General features: G+C 56.6%; 1 protein-coding gene across 4 annotated transcripts in view; it reads left to right on the plus strand.

Annotated features, from left to right (window-relative positions):
• The window catches only part of PPFIA4 (PTPRF interacting protein alpha 4), a 71,173-nt gene that overhangs the window by 40,758 nt on the left and 7,218 nt on the right, over window positions 1-23,197 (plus strand). For 2 of the 4 annotated variants that reach the window (XM_064498348.1, XM_064498347.1), the window contains exons 3-24: window positions 2,713-2,814; window positions 2,933-3,097; window positions 3,989-4,063; window positions 5,405-5,500; window positions 5,994-6,215; window positions 6,756-6,902; window positions 7,420-7,558; window positions 7,926-8,005; window positions 9,774-9,905; window positions 11,429-11,491; window positions 12,845-12,936; window positions 15,525-15,666; window positions 15,931-16,136; window positions 16,613-16,853; window positions 17,132-17,167; window positions 17,853-17,986; window positions 18,158-18,321; window positions 19,034-19,130; window positions 19,433-19,514; window positions 20,156-20,356; window positions 21,691-21,753; window positions 22,919-22,945. In XM_064498348.1, the coding sequence (XP_064354418.1) occupies window positions 2,713-2,814; window positions 2,933-3,097; window positions 3,989-4,063; window positions 5,405-5,500; window positions 5,994-6,215; window positions 6,756-6,902; window positions 7,420-7,558; window positions 7,926-8,005; window positions 9,774-9,905; window positions 11,429-11,491; window positions 12,845-12,936; window positions 15,525-15,666; window positions 15,931-16,136; window positions 16,613-16,853; window positions 17,132-17,167; window positions 17,853-17,986; window positions 18,158-18,321; window positions 19,034-19,130; window positions 19,433-19,514; window positions 20,156-20,356; window positions 21,691-21,753; window positions 22,919-22,945 (2,706 nt within the window). The remainder of the gene's footprint in view (window positions 1-2,712; window positions 2,815-2,932; window positions 3,098-3,988; window positions 4,064-5,404; window positions 5,501-5,993; window positions 6,216-6,755; window positions 6,903-7,419; window positions 7,559-7,925; window positions 8,006-9,773; window positions 9,906-11,428; window positions 11,492-12,844; window positions 12,937-15,524; window positions 15,667-15,930; window positions 16,137-16,612; window positions 16,854-17,131; window positions 17,168-17,852; window positions 17,987-18,157; window positions 18,322-19,033; window positions 19,131-19,432; window positions 19,515-20,155; window positions 20,357-21,690; window positions 21,754-22,918; window positions 22,946-23,197) is intronic. The other 2 variants (XM_064498349.1, XM_064498350.1) reach the window with 2 other exon arrangements.

A 23,197-nucleotide genomic window follows, 5' to 3' on the forward strand; every position in this document is an offset into this window, starting at 1 on the left:
TGTTTTAGCCCTCAGCAGATTTGGGAGCCTTGGGGTCCGTGTTGCAGCTCAGGCTGCTGAATGACAGGCCCTGGGGACTTCACAGCTGGAAGGATGCTTTTACTGAGCTCTGCAAGCCTCCCTGTCTCTATCCGGGCGTATCGAGGGACTTGGGGAGTGACGTATCCCTAAATCCGAATCAGCCATCAATATATGGGCACCTAATCTCAGCACCACTAACTGTTCTTGCTGCAGCTCTTGCATGCTTTCCCCTCGCCCGCTTTCCAAGCCCCAACGTATTCTGCATGGACACTCGCAAGGTGCTCGCTCTTGCACACAGCTCTTGCATAACACGAAGACGCGCACACACGCGTGTGCCGCTGGCCTCTGCCCAGCCTTAATCCCCAGGGGCTGGGGAGAGCCCGGCTCCGGGAAAGCCGTGGTCAGGTCCAGCGACCTCCCCAGGAGCCGGCTCTGTGGCAGGCTTTGCTGCACTTTTCGGAGCTGCCGGATGGCCTGAGAGCAGGCGTGGGATGGTCACTGGGCAAGGCTGGTGCTGTCAGCAGAGACTTGGCTTGCTGAGATCGTTTTGGGGGATGATGGATGGAGATTGGGCTGGAGGAGTCTCGGGGGAAGCGATGGGGCAGGAGCGGGGCTGGAAAGGAGCCTGGGAGCTCAGATCCTGGGGTGAAGATGTCAAGGGGCAGCAGCCCCGAGGGATGGTGATGGGCAGAAAGGCGGCTCTTTATGGAGGTGGTGACTTAGGCTGCTGCGACTGCTCTTTCCCTTACTCCCCATTGGGGCACGTGGCATGCTCAGGTCCTGTCCCACCATGGGGTCTCAGTGTCACTCTGACACCACCACCGTCGTATCAACCCCAGGCTGAAAAGCGCTGTGAGAGCAGGAATTGGGGAGGGGGAGGCCAGGGTCTCTTCGAGGGCCTAGGCCAGGTCAACCTCTTCCCATGGCAAAGCTAAACCCTTGCCCAAGGAATCCCTGCAAGGGTGAAATGATGGGAAATCTGCTGCCTGGCCCGCGGAGGTGCTGCGTCCTGGGAGAGGACAGGTGCTGGGGTTTCAGACAACCCTGCCTTGCAAACGACCCCAAAAATTGTGACTTTTGGGGAAAGGTGCCTCCATTCAGGGTCCAGTGTTCAGGAATCAGCAATTAGAGGTAAAAACAACCCCATCCAGCACAGCCGTGCTCTTGTGCTGTCCAAGAGGGTTTCAGACAGAGACCAGACATCAGTGCAAGCTGTGTGGAGCATGGGGAGAGAAGGAGAGGAAAATTTGATTGGGACAAACAGATTAAAAAGCTCTTCATTTCTTGGTGAGATGCCAGCTGTTGCAGGAGGTTTTACTTTGAGTTGATCAGTGTTTAATTCAACTTAAGCCTGAATGTTTTGCTTCAGTTTTAAGATTTGGGGTTTTTTAACATGAAAATTAGAGTGAAAGAGAATTTCATGCTGTAAAACTGCTCTCAGCCCCTTGTCGAAATTTGGTTTGTTAATGCTCAAACAAATCTCGGCTCCTTCTGAAACCCTTTTCTTTTTTAGTTCTTCTCAGCAACGGTGTGAAACCAATGTAAATTTATGAAGCGTTTCAGTGGTGCCCATTTGCATTTTACACCCCAAAAAGCTCTAGCTGTAAAGTGTTGCTTAGCCCTGGCATGAACTGGTGACTAAACCAGCAATGGAGCCCTGGGAGCAGTGGGAGGATGCTCCTGGGCTAACCCGGACACTTGATTTTCATTTTTAAAGAGAAAATTAACCCTCCTGCACTGTGGAAAGTTCATAGCAGGTTTTCTTTCCCCTCCAGCATAGTCACAAGTGCAATTGCTCTATTCCTAAGGAACCCATCGTGTCCCAAAATCTGTGCTGGGGGAGTTAGGCTCTACTTTGGCACTGCTCTGTGCCCAGCTCTTCCTTGCTGGCTGTGACCTCCCAGGAGGGACCGGTGGCCAGAGCAAGGACTGCTGGCATCTGCAAGACTGATAGCAAGTGGGGGATACATCTTCCACTATGACCTGTCTCTCTTGGCTGGGACTCAGGGCTGGAAGGAGCTATCAGGGCTTCTTCAGCACAGCCACACAATGGTGCTCTGCTCAAAACCCTGCTGCTTTCATCCACGGGAGACGTGCACGCGACCCTTCCAGGTCAGCCTCATCCCTTCCTCGATTACACCCTGGAGGTTGCAGAAATCGGGGAGTAAAAAGGCACAAAGGGAGACAAGACCACTTGGAGAGCTGGCCAAGTGGTTTGGGGCACCAAGGATGAAACCAGGCAAGAATCTGCCTTTCTCTGGCTGTGGTCTGAACATCTCAGCCCAACATGCAGACCCAGGGTGTTTTTATCGTTTCCCTTGCAACGAAATTTTGGGTAAAGCCAGACCCTGAGGCCGTGGGCAGAGGTCGGCACGGGGCCAGGGGACCCGTCCTGGCTGGCCGTGGCTTTGCGGTGTGTTTTAGCCTGCTGGGACGCTCCAAGGCTGGTGCACTGCTGGGTTGTGTCAAGGGGACAGCAAGGATGGGAGCATGCTGGTGGCCTTGGCTGGGATGCTTCAAATGCCGTCGAGCACCTCTGGAGCTGCAGAGCAGTTTCTTGTGTCATTATTAATCAAACCAAATGGATAAACACCAAGGTGCTGCATTCCTCACTTAAAGCCCTTGGGGAGGCCAGGAATAAATCACCTCCCAGCCTGGTTGTGCTTCTCCTTCACACCGTGATTTCCACAGGAGTTTGCAACGCTGACGCGGGAGCTCAGTGCCTGCCGGGAGCAGCTCCTGGAGAGGGAAGAGGAGATCTCAGAGCTGAAAGCCGAGCGCAATAACACCCGGGTAAGCGTAAAACCCTCTTGTTCAGGTCTCGGCTCCCAGAAGCACTGGGTACCGCGAGCTGCTGGGTCAGTATCCACATGTTGAGGGTGGTAAGAGCCTCACGCTCACTCTCTTGCAGCTCTTGCTAGAGCACCTGGAGTGCCTGGTGTCGAGGCATGAGCGGTCCCTGAGGATGACCGTGGTCAAGCGCCAGGCCCAGTCGCCGTCCGGGGTCTCCAGTGAGGTCGAGGTGCTCAAAGCACTTAAGTCGCTGTTTGAGCATCACAAGGCACTAGACGAAAAGGTGAGATGGGCTGCTGGGACTTCTCCCTCCCGGCTCGCTCCATGAGCATCCTTCGCTCAGAACCAACCATCAAGGTTTTCTGACCCAACCTCCCTCCTTCCCCCCCGGGTGGCCTGGCCTTGTCTCTCCCTCTGGATGCCAATTTTTGTTGTTAAACCGGGTGGTGACACGTGGTCCCTCAGCAGCAAGTTTTTGGGTAGCCAAAAGCTGCAGCACCATAATTTTATCCATCAGTCCTCCAGAAGGGTTTGCCATTAGGCTCAGTGTGGCAGTCTCTGCGCCATGGCTGCCTTTGCACGTGCACGGGGACATCAGATTGAGCAGAGCTCAGTGCGCTCAACTTCCAAGTGTCCCCAGCTCTGGGGCGTCCCCTCTGCAGCCCCCTCCCCACGGCCATACAGCTGATTCTGCTGAAATACAATGGCTCAGACCTGAGCTGCGGCCACAGAGCCAAGCCAGTGGGGCTGCTGAGCGGATGCTGCAGGGTTTGAGCTGCAGGGAAGTTGTTGGGGACAGGGATCTTGCTTCCCTGGCTCACTTGCCTGGAGGAAGTGAGTGCTGGCATTTGAGACCCTGATGGGGTCTTTGCATTAGGACCCACAGCTGCTCCTCCTCACTCATTTGCCTTGAGCATCTCCCTGCTCTGTTAAAAGACATCTTCAAGGTACCCCAGCCTTGAGTCTCCCCCAAGAGTCGCTTTTTCCCAGGCTATTCCTCTCCAGGTGATGGGATGGAGCATCCCTGCCCTCAGGTTGCTGAGCCTGTGCCCTGGATGTGATCCACCCGAGCCTGGCAGTCAGCCGGATAAGAAGGGCTGGGAGTTTGCCTAGCTCCCGGACACCTTCGCTACGGATAAGTAACAGCCTTTCCCGTTATCTTGCACAACTGCAGGTCCGAGAGCGCTTGCGAGCAGCGTTAGAGCGAGTGGCAACCTTAGAGGAGCAGCTTGTGGATGCCCATCGGCAGGTAAGAGGGACATTTGGCATCCTATGCCGGGGCCCGTGCTGGGGCAGCTGGTGGGCAGGGACTGCTTGATGAGCCAGGGAGTGTGTTACACCCAATTTGTGAATTCATGTTGAATTTGGTGAAATTCAGCCCCAAAAATGATCATGCAAATCGGAAAAATGGCTCTCAACATTTTTAATGTAATGGGTTTTATTCATATCAAGGCTTGTGCATGCTTAATATTTACAAAGAAACCAATAGGTCCGTGAAACCTTTTCCAGGTTTTCCTGGTTTTCTGGAAAACCAGAAGAGGTTTTTTTCTGTTGTTTTGCCATTTGGGTTTTCATTTCACTGACAAAAGCAACCTGAACCTGAATCACTTCAGCTGGCTGACGGTGACTTTGCTTGTTGGGGTTTTCCCTGCTTCAGCAAAGACCTGAATCTCCCTGCTCCAAGCACCCTGTCACATTCCACATCTCCTTCCTTGCATGGCCCTGGTGCGGGGACTTCTCTTTCTCCCTCCAATATTTAGCCTGTTCATCTTGGAGCCCAGCCCCTGCTGCCAAAAAGAGCCAGTGTGACCCACTAGAGCCTCTGTGGCAAAATTTTGCTCCTATTTCCAGTTGCCAGGCCATATCTCACAATACTTTTCTGGTCTCGGTGGGGAGGCAGCACTTGGCTTTTGGATGCCTTGCAAAGAGCTTTTTCCGCATCCTTCCCCAGTGGAACAAGGCACGACGCAGAGGTTTATCTCCTGCTCCTGCTGCATATGTTTGCACCAGATCTGGAGTGTGTTTGGCTGCCAAAACTAGTGATTTTGCTTGTATTTGAAGTGCTTCCCACAATGCAGGGCTCAGCTCATGCGCAAACACCTCCTCACTGGGGCTCAGGCTCTTTGCATGGCTGTAGCAAGCACCACTTTGTCTGTACAAGATGCGGCTTCATCCTGCATCAGTGCTGGGCCTTTATTTCACCCCCTCGTCCCCTGCATAGGATCGCTGCCTCCCTCTATTTTCTTCAGCATTTCCCTCTGGTTCCCCCTGAGCAATAGGCACTGGTTGAATATGATGGTTGCTCTTAAAGGTGGAGGAAGCTGGTGGGAAGCTGGTTGCAACTGAGAAGTGAGGACACCCAATCTGTGTCCCACAGACATGTGAGACCCATCCTGAGCAGCATCTGCCTTCCCTTCTCCCAGTGGATGGCTGGTGGCCTCCGTCTGCCTGCCCAGCACTGCACAGGGGCCGGTCGCCTTCCCTGTCCTCCTGCACCAGGACCTGGGTGCAGCAAGGCTGGCATCGCCCAAGGCCCGACCAGCCAGTCCTGCCAGCTCTCTCTGCTTAATTAACCCCTGATGTCTTGCAGGTGGCCACTCTGCAGCAAGGGCCTGTGCGGGAGGCCCCAGCAGGAGAGCGGGATGAAAGGGAGCCCAAGGAGCCAGTGCAGAAGCTTCCCTGGAAGGTGAGAGCCCTGAAAACATCTGTTCTGGCTGAGTTCACTGAGCCACAGTTTCTCCAGTCCCCTTGCTGCTGCCTACAGGATGCTGAATCACCCCTGGACATTTGAAAACCTTTTTCCCTCTCCGTTGGGTCTAATCCCCTGGGAAATGTCCTTCCCTGCTAGGCAGATGCAGGCCAAGCAGGCCATTTCCCAGTGCAGGGGAATCTGTGCTCCTGCTTGGACACTTGGTGGGACTCTGCTTCCCAGGGATGCTCTGCGCATCCAGGGGTTCAGCCCTCAACCATCCCCGTCCCATCAAGCCTGTGAGCAGCCATTGGTTAGTGGAGACTGTTCACAGTGACTCCCAGAGCCCAATGTCCCTGTGCCCTGTCCAGCATCTCCCCATCACACCGGGTCCCTGCAGGGCCGTGTTCATCTGCTGGGTAGCCACAGGCAATGCCAGCCCATGCTTTGGGACAGCCAGGCATCCACATCCCTCTCTGCTGACTTGCAGCGGCTCTCCAACGGCTCCGTCCACCCCGACGATGAGGCAGGGCGGGTGGTGGAGCTGCAGGACCTCCTGGAGAAGCAGAATTTTGAAGTGGTCCAGGCCAAGGAGCGCATCTCTGCTTTGGCTGCCAGCGTCGCCGAGCTGGAGGAGGATCTGGGCACTGCCAGGAAAGATCTGATCAAATCGGAGGAGATGAGCAGCAAGTACCAGAGGGACCTCCGAGAGGTTAGGCACTGCCCTGCCACGCTGTAAACCCTGTCCTGGGCCCCACTGCAGCTTCAGAGACACAGTTGCTCCACACTCTGGGCTGGGGAGGGATAGTAACTCCTGTTGTACATGCAGAAAGGAGGGTGAAGGCCAGCATTTCCCAAAACTTACCACTGCCTTTGGGGGATTTTTGAGGCAGTCCATCAGCAGGACTTCCATGAGGTTGTGAGCAGATGCTGAGGAACCCAGATGTGCTGCAGACTCAGAGCAGTGAGCCATGTCCATAGTAGCAGAAAGGGTGGTTCTTCTGTGATTACATGACCCTCATGTTATCACTCTCCCACTCTGCTGTCCTTCATCCCTGTACGAAGCAGGGTTTTTATTGTGTGCTTGGACTTGGCGGGTGTCCCAGGCTTACAGGAGCTGTATGGCCGGTCGTTCCCAAATTGAAGGTTACAGATCAGGACCACAAATGGGGAGAGGGGCTGGGGAAGGACCAGGACCTGCCGCTGTAGTTCTCCACTTGTACGGGACATGACTGCCCCATTGCTCCCTCAGGCTCTGGCTCAGAAAGAGGACATGGAGGAGAGGATCACCACGCTGGAGAAACGCTACTTGGCAGCCCAGCGAGAAGCCACCTCCATCCATGACCTCAACGACAAGCTGGAAAGCGAGCTGGCCAACAAGGAGTCCCTGCACCGCCAGGTACCAGCGCTGACATGGATGGGGTGGCACGGCACCAGCCTTGCGAGGGGCCAGACCAGCCTGGCACATCCTAGCTGGGTGCACCACCGTCCTCCCCCCCGCCTCGAAACACCCCATCGGCAGGCCTGGGACTGTGCCAGATGACAGCCAGGAGCAGAGGCTGGAGAGATGGGGCAAAGCACCAGTTCCAGGTGCAATTGCAGCCACAGACCCAGTGGCACCATACGTAGGAAGCATGGGCAGACAGCATCTTGGGGGGATTTGGAAAAGGATTGAAATGGGAAGCATCAGACCCTCCTGGTCCAGTCATGGGTCAACCACAGTGGTGGGAGCAGTCACCCCTCACCCCCATCATCCTTTTCTCCCAGCTGAGGCTAGTCCCTCCCAGTTGGGACCAGCTCACAGCTGGACTTGAAGGCTTCCACCACCCTGGGCACTTGAGAGGGAGAAGCAGGCACTGGGGCTGGGATACGGGCAAGCCTCGGTGCCAGGCACCCTATTGTGCCCCATTTTGCAGTGTGAGGAGAAAGCCCGGCACCTGCAAGAGCTGCTGGAGCTGGCGGAGCAGAAGCTGCAGCAGACGATGAGGAAAGCAGAGACGCTGCCCGAGGTGGAAGCAGAGCTGGCCCAGCGCATCGCAGCGCTCACCAAGGCAAGTGTGCAGGGTGTTTGGGGTTGGCCAGGCCAGGAGAGCTCTCAGGAACCAGAGGAAGAGACGGGTCTGGCTGCTTGTGTGCAGTGACAGAGCCCCAAGGCCGGTGGCCCACTGCTCCCCAGTGTCCTGGCCAGCCCCCAAGCCGTCCTTGCAGGCTCAAGGCTTCTTGCTCTCATTCCGGCTGTGGAGTGCCTCTATCTCCGATCTTGTTAGCATGGTCATTTTGGGGCTGACAGCACAGCAAACTGGTGGGGATGCAGGCAGTGGGAGGGAGTGCTGCATCCTGGGGAGGGACGCCGCAAGGCAGGAGGGACCACAAAATTTTGGGGAGCACCATCCGAGAGGGCTGCTCTGCTTCTCCCAGGCAGAAGAGAGGCACGGGAGCATCGAGGAGCACCTCCGGCAGCTGGAGAGCCAGCTGGAGGAGAAGAACCAGGAGCTGGCCAGGGTAAGTGTTGCTCAACCCAGATGGGGGGAGTCCTGTGGGTCCTGGTCCAGCTTCAGTTCCCTCTTGCTTTGGCACGCAGGTGCCTGGGCACCCCACAACGGGCTGGCTCAGCCGATATCTCCAACGCAGGATGGGGAGAAAGTCTGGTTAGTCCTTTCCCAGCCAGGATCTCTCTGTCTGGAGTCACTCAGGAGCTGATGCCTGTCTCTGCTGCCAGCTGTGCAGCAATTTCCCCGTCTCCCAGGCATCCTTTCTTGTTGTTAATGTGTCTCATCCAGTCCTTTCCCGGTGCCACCGCCTTGCTCCCTGCACCGTGCCTGCAGCTCAGGGCATTGCCCAGGCAGTGCCAGGCATGGACAGAAGCACCAAGCCAGGAGCCCAAACACGGGACAGATGGGGAAGCTCATCCCCCCACCTCTGTGTTGGGCTGCTTGGTGGATGGAGCCTCCCAGCTCTGTCCAGAGTCTGTTCGGTGCTTGCCGTGGAGGCCTCTTCACCTAGCAGAAGCTGTGAAATACTGAGACTGGCTCCAGCAGCTTTTCCTACAAGCCTGGATCAGTAACAGAGCTGAACTGAGGGGCACTAGGAACAAAGAGCACGATCCCTCGAAGAGGGGGCCTGAACCGGGGTGTTGTGGGATATACAGTCGCTGCCGTGCTCCTCAGCCAGCGATCGAGCTGTTGGCAAGGGAGGTTGTGATGCCCATTTCTCAGCTCACCAAGGCAGCAGTACAGCATGTGACGCAGCTCTGGGTCCTGCTGGGGAAGGTCCAGGTTGTGGTGGTACAGAGCAGAGATTTGGAGAAACCTTTGTGAATCCAGAGCATTGGTACCCACTGGGGTCTGGAAGGTGTCCCCAAATTGTGACTGTCCTCATGTGAGGAACTCTCTCCAGAGTGCATCTCTGGGCCCTGCCTTGTCTTTTAGAAGCAGATCTACAAATAGTTGGTTGTCCTCTTGAGCGCCTGATGCTGCTGATGATATTGCTGTGCATTTCAGCCCACATCCCATTACCTGTAAGCCTTAAAACACCAGTATTTTGAAGGCATTTGAGTGCAAAGCATTCTCCTGACATCAGTTTTTGCACTAAAGTTTTATTTGTTTCCAAGAGCTGACCAAAAGCATCAGGGCGGAGCCTGCCCTTGTCCTTGCTGATCCCAAGGATGGGCATTGGTGGGACCTGCCCTTTAAATGCCTGGGCAACTCCTGAGCATTGCACAGCATTGCTGCTTATGAAACAGAGACCTGCTGGCACTGCTTGTCTGGGGGGCACGGACTGGGCTGCTGCCGACGCTGCATGCCTGCCATCCCCCGTGCAGGCATCACGGTTGTCTTTGGGGCACTCGCACCCATGCTGTGCTTCGCAGAGGTCTCCACGCTGCATCACGCGTGCTCTCATTCGCACACCCCAGCTTCCCTAGGGCGTCCCAGGGCAGTGGGAGACACGTGGGTCAGGCTTTGGGCACTGTCGGGCGGATAGAGGGGCCTCTCTTTGGATGCTCTCCTCTCCGTGCTTCATCCCTGGCTGGGAAACGTATGTGGCAGAGACCAGCAGAGCCCCAGTGGAGGGTGTGATTTGTGCTCTAAGGGTGGGTTTCCTCCCAAAGCTGGGCCCAGTGGATCGACTGTTACGCCAACAGCAGGAACGAGATGGCAGGGGGACACTGAGCCTCTGCTGGCTCCCCGTGATGGGAGGAGCAGGTCTGAAGTCCCCTCCTGCCACAAGCAGCCCCAAGGACTGATGTGGCCATCGCTGCTTGCCGTTGCAGGCCCGCCAGCGGGAGAAGATGAACGAGGAACACAACAAGCGGCTCTCGGACACTGTGGACCGTCTGCTGAGCGAGTCCAATGAGCGGCTGCAGCTGCACCTCAAGGAAAGGATGGCGGCTTTGGAGGAGAAGGTAGTGGCTGCAGCGTCAGCACAGGGGGTCCTCTGGGGCTCTGGGGAGGGTGAGGGGTCTGCAGCCCCTCTGGTGCAGGGTCTCAGCCAGCTGCAGTGCGAAGGTTTGGAAGTACCCATGCAGGGATGGAGAAATGATCTGATGCAGGATGCCAGCTGGGCGCCAAGGCCGGTGGGAATGCAGGGAAGTGCATTCTGCACTGCGTCCTTGCTTCTGGCCAGCCCTCGCTCTGCGAGACCCATTCCCCACCACCTTTCACTTCCAACAGCGGCAGGATTTGCCCTGCTCCATTCCCTCGCTTCCCCGTGCCTTCCCCTGCGCATCCTCGACTGCAGCCTGTGCCCAGCTGGCACAACAAAACCCCTCACTGCATTTTGCAGGAGAAAACGCAGTGTTCGCCCTCTCCCACCTCCTGCCCCCCTGCACATGCTGCCTTGAAACTTTCCTGTCCCCCAGGCCCTGCTGCCGGACTGATCTGTCTTCTCCAACCTGGGGCAGAGTCTGTGAGAAGCCCCCCACCTCCCATCCCACTCACCCTGGGGAGCTGGGCTTTCCTTTGCAGGAGCCAGCTGGAGTTGCTGCTGCCCCAGTGTGATTGCAATTAACTGGGAGAGCAGGTAGCTCAGAGCAAGGGGTGTCCTTGCCTTGCAGAGGGGAGATCAGCCCTTGATAATTAACCTCTTTTTGGGTTCCTGCAGGAGCCAGGCTCCCCCCGCTAATCAAACCGCACGGAGGATGCATCCCCAAGCTGATGCATCTAGGAGCAGGTCTGCCTCCAAGCTGCTCTGCACCTCCTGTCCCCAACCAGAGCCGGCTGCACCAGTGGGTCCAGCTGTTCAGCTGACGTCTGGGCAGCTCTGGATGAAGAGCAGGACCCAGCATGTGGGGCTGAGTCCAAATTCCCACCCCTGGTGGGGGACAGGGACCAGAGTGGTGGCACATTGCAAAGGGACATCACCGGCTCCCCAGCCTGCTGCTGGCACTGGCTCACCCACAGAGTTTCTGAGTCTCTCTGGGGCAAAAATGATGCTGAAATGCCTGCCCAGCTGTCAGAGCCTTCCCAAAAAGAGCATTAGGTTAGGCAGTCGCAAGCTCATCTTCTTTTCCTCCTGCCTTTTCGCTAGTGTAGATGCAGGGGACTCTTTTGCCCTTGACCCAGCTGCTCGAGGAGTTGCTCTCCTCTCGGTTACGTTTCCTAATCTGCAAACGCTGCCTATCAAATCTCTAATCACCGCTCACCCGCCGTGGCTGTGCTGTGGCTGCGGTGTGAGACAGGAATCGGGCCATGACAGCCCTGCTTGAGGAGCAGGAGGTTTGCAGAAGAGACTGGTTTGCAGGCAGGTAGGTGAGGAAAAGGTTGGGGAACCATCACCATCCCTCCTGCCACACGTCCGTCACCCTGTCCACGCGGCGATTCCATGCTGGCCATCCTTGGGAGGCCACGGGGCCATGGCCGCTTCCTAAACGGTCTCTCTTTTTCTTTCCTGTTTTTGTTCCCTTTTCTTTTGTTCCGTTTTTCAAAGAACACATTGTTACAAGAGCTGGAAAATACCCAAAAGCAGATAGAGGAACACCAGCACGACAAGGTAAATGCTGCTGCAGGGAGCCTGCCCTAGTGACTGCGCTTCCTCGCTCCTAATCCCCGGCTAGTGGCAATCGCGCATCCTAAAAATACCCTAGTTACGGAAGAGCTGGGATCCCAAAGCACCCAGCAGCAGGAGGCCACAAACTAACCCACGCAGTGGCTGGATGGAAGCTGCCACCCGCCTTCCCGGAGACCCCCGGTTCGGTTCCCTAACAGGCACGTTCAGTCCCATCTCCGTATTTTTATCACACTCATCCATCCGTGACCCCACCAAGGACCCAGGCGAGGCTGGGGTTGCTTCACCCGTGTTTCTAGAGGAGGGTTTTCTGGAGTGCTTGGCTGCTCTTTGGTGCGGCCTGGCCGCAAGGGACAATCCTGCCAAGACAGCCATGAGCCTTCTCCCTTGAGGCTTTCCTCACCCCCTGGCTCAACTCAGGGAAGGGTTTGCTCCATGCCCAGGTTGCAGAAGGCCCCGCAGGTCTTTGCACCTCCCCTGCTCTCAGATAAGGTGTCCAAGTAGGGTCTGCAAGATGAGTCCACATTATCCTGAGCCGGAAAGCCATGAGGCTGCAGCTCTGGAAGTGGTGGGACTTTTTGGGATGTGCCCTGTGTCTAGTGTATGGTTGGGGGGATCAGCGGGCCGTTTCCCCTCGCCCAGGGCCTCTGCTCTCCCAGCTGCTCCCTGCCCGTGGTGAGGATATGCGGGCACAGGTCCAGCTCCCTGGCCATGGGGATGTTCAGCTCCAGGCAGAGCCAGAGCTTGGAGGTTCATGTGATGCTGCCTGCATGTCGCCTAGCCCCGGTTCGGTGTGTTTGCACAGAGGGCTGGATCTTGCTGTGCCTGGAGGAACCCATCTGCCCTGCTCAGCTGCAGCCTCCCTCCTTGCGTCTCCCACAGTATAACCCAGCCACGTAGCGCAGACCCAGGCTCCCGACGAGTACGGGGCTGGCAGCAGGAGGAACAGGGCCACACTGGATTTGTCTAGCGGGTTCCTAACTGCCAGCCCTTTGCCAAGACGAATGCATGCGTTCAGCCTGGAGCTAAGCCACAGCATCCTAGTGGGATCGATTCTCCTCCATCTCTCAAACCAGCATCGCTTCCAGCATGCGTGTGTCTGTCTGTCTGGCCTGTGATCACCCCCTCCCTCCCTTTGCGGCATCGCCCCAGCATGGTCATTCACTGTCGCCTGCATGAGCTGTTTCTTTACTGATGTACCAAAGGTGCTTTGAACCTGGGAAGGGGATTTTTGAAGAGAATATACATATGAAAATATCTGAGGACATGGATTGCACAAAATGTAGCTGCTCTGCAGAGCAAAACCAACCCGTCTGTCTCTTGTCTCATCCCGAACAGCGACGGTTGTCAGATGAGATTGACAAACTGAGACTGGAGGTTGATCAGCTCAAGACCAGAAGTGGGACATTTGTGGAGAGTGTGCACACGAGGTAAGGGCCCAGCTGCCAAAGCTCGTGCCAGCCCGCATGCACTTGCATTCACACACCCGTGGCTTGGGGGTGTTTTGCTCTTGGACCGTGATTTGAGGCCCCAAAATGCAGTTGGCATCTGGCCTTCTTGGCTTTGCTGAGCCTCAGTGCAGGGCTCTGGGGTGGCTCCTCGCAGCAGGGTCAGCTACAGCTGCACTGTCCCCAGTGTGGATCTGTCCTGCAGAGAGACATTGCCTGTCGAGAACAGCCCAGCCAAACCAAATGGCCCAAACTTTGCTCTTCTGAGGGTAGAAGAACACTAGTTTTCTTTCCGTGCAAAGGGTGCAACCTCTGTCTGTCACCCTGGGGTGGTTTTACCCAGGCAGTGGGTGCCACGGTACTATCTGCATGGTTCAAACTGCCGCAGACCATGCGGCAATTTCTTCTTTTCTGCTCCTTTTTAGTCCTGCAAAAGTCGCTATGAAAGCTGCATGTTCCCCAAATGTCTTTCCCCTCCCGGTGCATTGGGGATAGGCTGGTGGGAAAGGAGGAAGCTCTCACACAGTGATGGCCCAGCAGCACAAAGACCCCATGTAATGCTGTGCTGTGCAACGGTGCTTTCAAGGTGTTGCAGGCAAAAGAGAGTGAACCTCCCTGGTTTTACCTCCCCTCCGTGATGGCCCTCCCACACTCTTTCATTTAAAGTTGGCTGGGAGAATGGGGGATCCCAGCCCAGAGCCGCAGGAGGCAAGGTGAGTCCATCAGGTCTCAGCCTCCGGGACTGGGTGAGGGGGCCAGCACTACTGCAAGAAAAGCAGCAACAGCCGTGGAAAGTAAGAAAAGGAGGGTGCCAGCGTCGCAGACTGTGTCCCCTCCTGAGACTTCACAACTCGGATTAGAGGCAGCGAGGGACTGCCAGGACTGACCACCAGCTGCAAAAATGCACCTCTAAGGAAGGAACGAAAAGATGGAAAGGAGCTGGTGTAAAAGCTTCAAATATGTCAGCAGCTGGGGCAGAGAGGAGAGGGACTGGCTGCTCCGTATCTGCCATGGAGAGAAGAAATGGGAAGAGCGAGGAAGAGACTGTGAGGATGAAGGACAGCCAAGCGCTGGAGAAGTGTCTGGGGCATATGTGGGACTTCCTTGTGTAGGTTTGTAAGGACAGGACAGGCAATTTTTTTTTTCAGGAAGATTCAGCAAAAAGCTTGAGTTACAGAGGCTAAAATAATCCCCCAGATGAAATGTCAGCTTTTGTCTAAGGTTCCTTTATCTGTTTTTAGCTCAGAAGCAGCTTGTCAGCGGCTCCACAGCTTAAATCCTCTTGAAAACTTGGGCTGCACCTTCGTCTGCAAGCACCAAGCTGACGCCAAGCCAAGCTGCTCACGTTAGCGATTTTGTCTGGGCTCAATAGGATACTGGGATAGGGAGCCCGGACCTATATCTCTGCTGGGAACCAGACCCACCATGGTGGAAAAATGCTGATCTGCTCTGGAAAGCCTGTACTCCAGGCTGCTTTTTCCTTCTTAAATCAAGCCAGAAATCCTCATGCCTCCTCCTACAATGCATATAGGGAATAACAGTCCTATTCCCTGCAAAGGGACTTCACTCAGCAGCATGGATGGGTCTCTAAGGCAAGGAGGGCTGAGCCAGTTGCCGCCTTTTACTTGTCTTTCCATTGACTCAGTGTCCAGCGGGATAGACACTGGTCTTACATCCCCCTCTAGATAAACAGGTCGTCTTCCCTGCACGGAGAGCTGCCGTTGCTGCCTTGGACTTCCTGCAGGCTCAGGCAAATGTCACTGAACTGACAACGTCAGGATCACCTTTACAGGCATTTCTACGCGACCAGGCAAGGTGGAGGTATCCAATTAGTACCACGAGTGGCAAAAAGTGTCCTCCTGTCCAAACACTGTGTTGCTCTGCCCAGCATGTGAACCCACTCCCGAGCATTGCCTCAGCTTGGAAGAGGAGGATGAAGAATTCCCAGATGCTTTCTGATAGGAGACTCCAAGAGATGCTCATGACCCCACACCTAGAAAATCTGTTTCAAATGAGGTTTTATTCATCAGGACTTTCTGTGAAAATGTTGACAGAAGCTTTTAAAAAAGAAGGAAAGCTCCCAGGTTGGCTCCAGTTCTGCACTCTGGAGATGGGGAGGAAGGGCACAGGGAGACCCTGGGGCCGTACACGTTGAGAGGTGCAGGCTGTGCTTGGAGAGGGGAAGACTGGAGGGGACTGTGCAGCCAACGGCTTTGTAACAGACCTGCTGTACTCAGTGTTTTCAGCCAGAACTGGCTGTACCTCCCTGTGGTTACTGCAGCAAAGAGGGAGGTAGAAGCAGGGTAGTGCCCAAGGCTGGGCTTCCTACAGCCTGCAACATCTCCAGGGCCAGGAGAGGGGAAGTAAAGCGCTTTTCCCCTCCAGAGCCCCGTTTTGCACCCTGTTTCATTCAGAGCAAGTGGCATTGCTGGGGGGGCATCCTGGAGTGACACTGTCCTCTTGCTCCTCTATCCTGGGCAAGCCCAGGTTGCAAGTGGAGCAGCCAGCGGGCCAGGGGCCGGGAGCATCCTTGCATGGAGCAGCCTCCACAACGAGCTCTCTTCCCCCAGGTCCCACATGGGCAGCACCACGGACCTGCGCTTCCCCCTGAGCACCGTGGTCCATGCCCCTGCTGAGACCTTTGGGCCAGCCCCAGGCCTACCTCGGACACAGAAGGGTCGATTTGCTGCCCGGAGAGAGGAGCCAGCCAAGGTAACGCATCTTCATGCCGCCGCCGGTTCGGGGTCTCCTCCTGGGTGCTTGGTCTGGTCTCCTGGCTTGGATGATGGCCTCACATGGGGGCATCTCCCCTGAGCTGGGGATGTGGGGCAATTTCCTTCACCTGGCTCGTGTGTGGGAGTAATCCGTCAGGAAAGGTTTTGCTTTGGGGTCATGTTGACTGTTGCTTGGAGGCTTCCAGTTTGGCTTTCAGAGACATGGGATGGCTGTGCATGAGCAATGAATTTGTTCCCCCAGGACTGGGAGCAGGCCCAGGCAGGCAGCGTCCTGGCCACAGGGCCTCACGCATTTGACAGCGACACTGAGATCTCCGATGTGGACGAGGATGACCGCGAGACGATCTTCAGCTCCATGGATGTGCTCTCTCCCAGCGGGCACTCGGATGCCCAGACGTTGGCCATGATGCTCCAGGAGCAGCTGGATGCCATCAATGAGGAGATCAGGTAGCGGCCACAGCCAAAAACTGACACCATCTTGCTCTGAAACGGCTACATGGGGCCACAAACTGCCAGGCCGTGGGAGGAGGCTCTAATGCCCTGAGACTGAGGTCTTGGTCCAGCTTCAGCCAGGGAAGCAGCTCCAGGACGTCCAGCCACAGGGCTCAGTCCTTCCCTCCCTGCGGCTGCCTGTCCCCCTGTCCCTTAGCTGCACCAGTGCTGGCTTGCTGGAAGAATTGCTATTGAAAAGCAGCCCCCCCCCTAAAATTTTAAATGAAATTTGGACCCCTCTGTGCTCTAGTTTCCATGGTTCCTGACGGGTCTTGCTGCCATTCCTGGAAACCAGGGGCTCAAGTCACGGCACCTGGGGTGCATTTCCTCGGTGTAGGGAGAAAAGCCCATGGCCAGGAGGTGTGAGATGGCCACGGACTGCCACCAGAAAGGTGGGGAGCCAGGAGCTCTGAGCCCTGATGCTCCCCCAGGATGATCCAAGAGGAGAAGGAGTCCACCGAGCTTCGTGCAGAGGAGCTGGAGACCCGCGTGACGAGTGGCAGCATGGAGGGCCTGAACCTCACCCAGCTCTGCAAAAGGGCCTCCATCCCCACCTCACTGACGGCCCTGTCCCTGGCCAGCTCATCCCCACCGCTTAGCGGGCGCTCCACCCCCAAGCTGTCCTCCCGCAGCGCTGCTCAGGACCTCGACCGCATGGGGATCATGACACTGGTGAGGTGGCACACAGGACCGATGGGAGCCTGGGGCGGGGAATGAAGCTGAACACGGGGTGCACGTGTGGCTGACTGGGGTGGAAGCGATGCCCTGGTGTGTGCACGGGTGTGTAGGGTGTGACGTGGAACGGGGTGCCTGTGTTTGTCTTCTCCCAGCTTGGCTTGCCTGGCCCCAGTGCCACTCGCCGTGCCGGGGCATGGAGGGCTGCTGCGGGAAGTGTTCTCTGTTGACCACCTCCCTTTCTGTGTCTCTCTCACTTTCCCCCTTGCAATCAGCCCAGTGACTTGAGGAAGCACCGGAGGAAACTGCTTGTGAGTCGTTCCCATCCCGTTGGTTTCTGTCCAAGCCCCTTTTCCAGCCTGCTTCTGGCTTTGTCCATGCCAGGTCAGGCTGTACAGAGCTGGGGACCCCAGGGATTCAGCAGGAGCATCAGGGGGATCCCATCAGGTGCTTGGAGGCATGCCGGCCACATCACTGGAGTCTGAGCCCCATGTCCTCTGTGTTTCTTGGCTGCTCCTTTCGTCTTTGATCTGCATGGCACTGCCTGCTCTGGCATGGGAGCTGGGACCAGCAGCCTGTGGGTACTGGTGGGACAGGGGATGTTCGGAAAGCCATCGGGTCTTCAAACATCATGCATCCCTGCCGGGGACAGGGTGTTTTGGGGACATTCCCGTATGTGCTCCTCAGAGCCCGCTGCTGCAGCTGGCAGTTTCTGTCCCTGCATTCTGACCTGGACCATGGGGCTGCATCCTCTCTCCTCCCCATTCCCAGGATCTTGGCCTTTATGACCTCCCCATCTGCCTGGGCAACTCCAGCCATTGCTGGGGCTTAGGTTTAGGCTAATCCTGGTACGTGGCAAAGCCTCAGGGTGCTGTCGGCTCTTTTGGCCATGCCTCTATGGAGCAAGAGAGAGGGGGTCAGTCTGGGGCAGCCAGCAGGGCAGCGATGGGGCCAGGGGTTTTGCCATCAAACCTCACAGCTCCTCTGTCTGTTCAGTCACCAGCAGCTCGGGATGAGAGCCGAGAGGATAAAACCACCATCAAATGTGAGACCTCCCCCCCGTCCTCACCCAGGACGTTGCGGCTGGAGAAGCTGGGCCACCCTGCACTAAGTCAAGAGGATGGGAAGAGGTAGGTGGAGCATCCGTTAGGTCTTGCACCAACAGTGGCTGCTCCATCAGCCCCAGGGCTCGGGGTGGAGGGAGCGTGGGGCTATGGGACTGTCTGGGGTTTGCTGTGGCTTGTGTGCTGCTCGGGAATAACCTAAAGGCTTTGCTGTTCCTCTCCCTCCTCCATCCCCAGCTCACTGGAGGAGCAGGCCAGCAACCCCAGCAGCAACAGCAGCCAGGACTCCCTGCACAAGGGCTCCAAGAGGAAGGGGATCAAATCCTCCATCGGGCGCTTGTTTGGGAAAAAAGAGAAGGGCCGCTTGATTCAGCTGAGCAGAGAAGGGGCCACAGGGCAGGGTCCGTGAGCAGCCCCATTCCCACGTGCGCTGGGCGGGCGTCCTCCTGGGCCAGGCTGTCTGCATGCTTCCTGGCACTGTCTGGCTTTGGGGTGCTGTTGGGGGTGCCAGGCAGAGAAGTAGGGACATCCCATCTGATTTGGGGACATCAGGGCCACAGCTGAGTTGTGCCGAGAGTCTGCTGGCTCTGATCTCTGTGCAGCTTCTGTACTGGTCTGACGGTACAGCCCCAGTCTGAGGGTAGGCGTATCCTGGGGCTTTCTGCCCCTTGGCCTTTTCTGGCACGAGTATGTTATCAGCATTCGTGCTCTCCAAGAGCTGCAGTGATAATAGTGACTCCCTGTCACTGTATCTTCTCTCTCGTTCCCCAAATCTGCTTCCCTCCCCATGGGACCTCCCTAATCTTGCACAGCCCTTCAGTGGGCACCATGTTTCCACACCTGAATCCTTCACTGCTTCAGGGCGGAGTGTCTTGAAACAAGGGCTGGCAGGTGAGGATCCCCTCTGCACACCCCAGGGACCTGGGGTCTGTCGAAGTGGGTTGGAAATGGGAGGGGGCCATCATCATCTGTGCTGTGACTGTGCATCCCCAGCGGCATGGCGTGGGGACCCCAGCAGTGCCCACGCTGACCCTGGGGATGTCACGCTAACCGTGGGGCTGTCACGGTGATCCCGGAGATGTCACGCTGACCCTGGGGATGTCTCGCTTGCAGTAGTGCTGCTGACTGACACAGAGGTGGGCATGCAGGACCCCCTGGGACTCGGCAAGCTGGGGGCTCAGGCCGAGAAGGATCGACGCCTGCGGAAGAAGTGAGTGACCCTCCTTCCCCGCCCCAGCAAGGAAATGTCCCACCTGATGGCTGCTAAGCCATGGCAGGGGCGTGAGAATTGCTGGAAAGCCCTAAACTGAGACATCTTCTCAACTTCACCCTTCCTGGAGCCCTGTCAGCTCCACTATTGCTTTGCTGCTGGCTGCTTCTTGCTGCCCGCAGTCTCCTCTCTTTCGAAATGTCCTTCCCACTTACCTTCACGGCACGGGCCTGTACAAGCCACGGCTGCTCCCTTCCCCGCAAGCCCCCAGTAAATCGCTCCTCTGCTGCTGTTCCCTCCAGGCACGAACTCCTGGAAGAGGCTCGGAGGAAAGGACTGCCCTTTGCTCACTGGGATGGCCCGACCGTTGTCTCCTGGCTGGAGGTGAGGCAGAGCACACCCGTGCATTGTCCCCGTGCACCAGCTGCTCTGCGGTGGCAGTCAATCTGTAGCATCTCCCCTGGCAAAGGATGCGGTACCCCACACTCCAGCCCCGCTTGGTCCTTGCACGCAGGTGGCGGTTGCAGAATAGCTCGTGTCCAACAACTTCTCCTTGCAAAGCCCTGAGCCCCTCAAAGAGCCCTGCAGAGTGGGTGGTCAGTGCAGGTGGCAGCAGGGACCTCTCCCTGGTCACGGATACATTTGCTCTCCTGCCTGGTTGAGAAGGGATGTGGGAGAGGAGCAGTGTTAGAGCCACTGTGGGACCAAGTGAGCAGGGCTGAGGGAGCAGAGCAGATCCCCACATCCCTCTCACAGTCTGCAGAGTTGTGGTTGGGGATTTCCTTATGCCTGAGCCTTGGCTTTGAGTTGAAAGGCTCAGCAGATGCTCTTTCCCCGTGCTGTGTCCACGACATGCAGGGATGCTGGGTTGCCACCAGGCCACCTGTGCAAGGTCTAAAAAACAAAGGAGCCCCACATAGTCATCCCACTTTGGTACTGAGATTTATACAGGGCATCCTGAAGACCGTCAGAGGAAGTTGGGGGATGTCCCCCAGGCAGTCACTGGCTTTGCCCTGTTTTGGCAGCTCTGGGTGGGGATGCCAGCCTGGTACGTGGCTGCTTGCCGAGCCAACGTGAAGAGCGGGGCCATCATGTCGGCCTTGTCTGACACCGAGATCCAGAGGGAGATTGGCATCAGCAATGCCCTGCATCGCCTGAAGCTGCGCTTGGCCATCCAGGAGATGGTGTCGCTCACAAGCCCCTCAGCACCACCCACGTCGCGGACGGTAAGTGCTCTGCACCGCCAGCCCCCTCGGGAACCACCTCCCTCCGAAAGAGACGCCAACAGGGCAAGGCAGCGTGGCTGGGCCCCACGTCCCCCAGCTCCTTGGGACCACGGCAGTTCATCAGTCCCTAGGGAGTCCCGGTGCCTCAGGCACGCGCAGCGAGGAAGGGCTCGCTGGTGTTTGCAGCAGGCCACGGAAGGGGTGATGTCCCCTCACGGACCAGTCAAGCCACCAGACATGTATCCTCAGGTGCAAAGATAATTTAGTGCCGTCAAGTGTGAAGCACTTTCCTGTCTTTGAGCACCAGCAGATGCTCTTATCCTCACACACAGAGATTGTCAGCGGGAGGCTAACCCTGTCAAGCACCCTGCAAAGAGCAAAGCTCAGGGACTGTCTGCCCTGGAAAGGATAAAATCCGAGTGAAACAGTGCATGCTATCTATATTTGCCAGTGAAGATATTCACAGCTGTTTTCTCAATTGTTTCCACATAAACCTTTTCTGGGACCATCTGAAATTCCTGGGTCAGGTCAGAATAAGTACAGAACCCAGCCTTCCCCTGGATAGGTCGTGGGACGGATGGAGAGATTGTGTTGTGTGCCGGTCCCTAACACTCCCGAGGGGACAGTGGTGCCCCAGTAATGCTGAGATGTGTCTGTAGAAAAGCAGTCGACAGAAAGAAAGGCCCCCAGGCCCCTTCTACCAACATGCTCTGCTGCTGTCCCGAGCATGACGTGTCCCTCAGATGGCCAAGGCCAGGGTCACAGCCATCAGAGAAAGGCCTGCAGGCTCTCAGGATGTGAAATCAAAGTGTAAAAGCGGTGAAAGAGCCAGAGGGGTTTCTCCATCCTCTGGCTGTTGCATGCTGCCGTGGCTCAATGTGGCGGGTGCTGCCATCCCTAGCAATGTGCACGGCTCAGCCCACGGCTGCCTGCCCGGGTCATGCAGTCCTCTGCAGAAGGGCAGGGGAAAAGCACGAGCCACGTGGTCCCTGCTGTAGGGTCTCTGGGAAGAGCTATGCTCCTCGCTGTGCTCCTCGCTGCGCAGATGGCAGGTGACAGAGGTGCTGGCAGCCTGAGCTAGGAGGACGCAGCAAGATCCCACCAAGGGCAGTGCCAAGAGCAAGGGCGGCCTGATCCCCCCTGCCCCTGCTTAGCAGCCCCTCTGTGAGTTGCCCTGCCTCTACCACACGGCAGGAGACCCTAAAACATCTCAAGCCAGGCTTGTTTCCAGCTAGGTCACTCTGGGTCCATTCCCTTTGTTCGGTCCCAGACTCAACCTGTTAGGCCCCAGCTCCATGGCTGGTAACTCTGATCACTGTGCCTTTCCCCTTTAGTCCTCCGGAAACATCTGGGTCACCCATGAGGAGATGGAGAACATGGCAACTTCCACAAAGACGGTGAGCCTGGCCAGCCCCGCTGTCGCCACGCAGTGTATCAGTTACCAAACTGAGCTCCGGGCATGCATTAATGCGCTAAACCCCGAGAGGGAAGGGGTCTTATGCTGTGTCTCATGTGTCAGCGCTTGACCAGTACCGTGCACCTGTTTAGAAACCATCTTTCAGCCTTTAAAATCTCAACAGTTTTGAAAGCTTGCTAAAAAACCATCAGATGTATTTTCCTTTGTCAAGATCCTGTGGCTTTTGCTGGGTTTCCAGAATAGCTTGTCTGTCTATTGTGAGTTAGAGGAAAAAAAGAAGGAAAGATGAAAAGCTGGGAGTGATCTCAGATAGATGCACGAGAAAAAGTCACACATTTGTCATCCTTCACCCGGAGAAGTTATTGACTAATCTGCCATGGACCTTTGCAGGCCCAAAGATCTTCCCCTCTGCATGAGCAGGAGGTGTCACTACCCCAGCTGGTAGTGTGGGGTCCCCCGGAGAGATGTGGCTTTGCTCCCGATGGCTCCAGGTCCCTTGGAGAGATGTGGCCGTGCTCCCCTGTCTGCAGCTTAATGACCCTGTTTCCATGTCTCAGAGCAGGGGCAGCATTTCAGATTAATTGTGTGAATTATTAGGCATTTTATTGAAGCTCGTGTCCACTGGCCAGGCAGCACAGAGCCCGTAGCTGGTGGGTGCCGTTTGGGGATGGAGAGCTCAGAGTTATGGCAGGGATGCAGCATTTAGCACATTTTGCAAGGCTGAGCAAAACCGGCACAGGGTGATAATGGAAAAAGCAGCCGCAGACTTGGCAAATTGGGTTGGCCAGTGCCTCTGGGGGTTGTGACCCACAAAACAGCATGGACAAAGTCTGGGTGTTTCACTGGACCCGTCTGTCTTTAGGGGGGCCCATGTTTACCGGGAGGAGTGTGTGAACCCCAGCATCTGTGCCGTTTCCAGGCTCAAGGCCACGTGGTGTAATGCAGCTCTGAAGACAGGGATGCCCGTGAAAATGCCCGGAGCACCCTGAGCCACGCACCCACGAGCCTGCCCCCCATGCCCTCTGGGTCATGCCGCGCCGAGGGGTCCCGCGTTCGGCGTGCGCGGCGTGCACTCTCGCAGCACGGGACTGCCGGGATCACTGACTTTACCTGTCCTTTCTATTGACATGCTGCGTGTGTCACAGGACACTGAGGAAGGCAGCTGGGCACAGGTGAGGTCCCTATGTCATCCTTTTCTGCGGGCGGTACAGGGGGAGGTTATGGGAGGAAGAGATGGATGCCACCAGGCTCCTCGGGAGTTGAACTCCTCCTGGGACCTCTCACCAAACAGCATCCCTTGCTGCTCCAGGCAGAGCAATGTCTTCAGAGATGTCCCCTGTCAGACCCTGGTCTGGTGTTGAACACCTCCACGTAACACTGACCAGCCACCCGGGATGAGAGGCTGGTTTCTGGTTGCACATTTA

The sequence above is a fragment of the Dromaius novaehollandiae genome, chromosome 27 (assembly GCF_036370855.1).
Source record: "Dromaius novaehollandiae isolate bDroNov1 chromosome 27, bDroNov1.hap1, whole genome shotgun sequence".
Classification (NCBI taxonomy): domain Eukaryota; kingdom Metazoa; phylum Chordata; class Aves; order Casuariiformes; family Dromaiidae; genus Dromaius; species Dromaius novaehollandiae.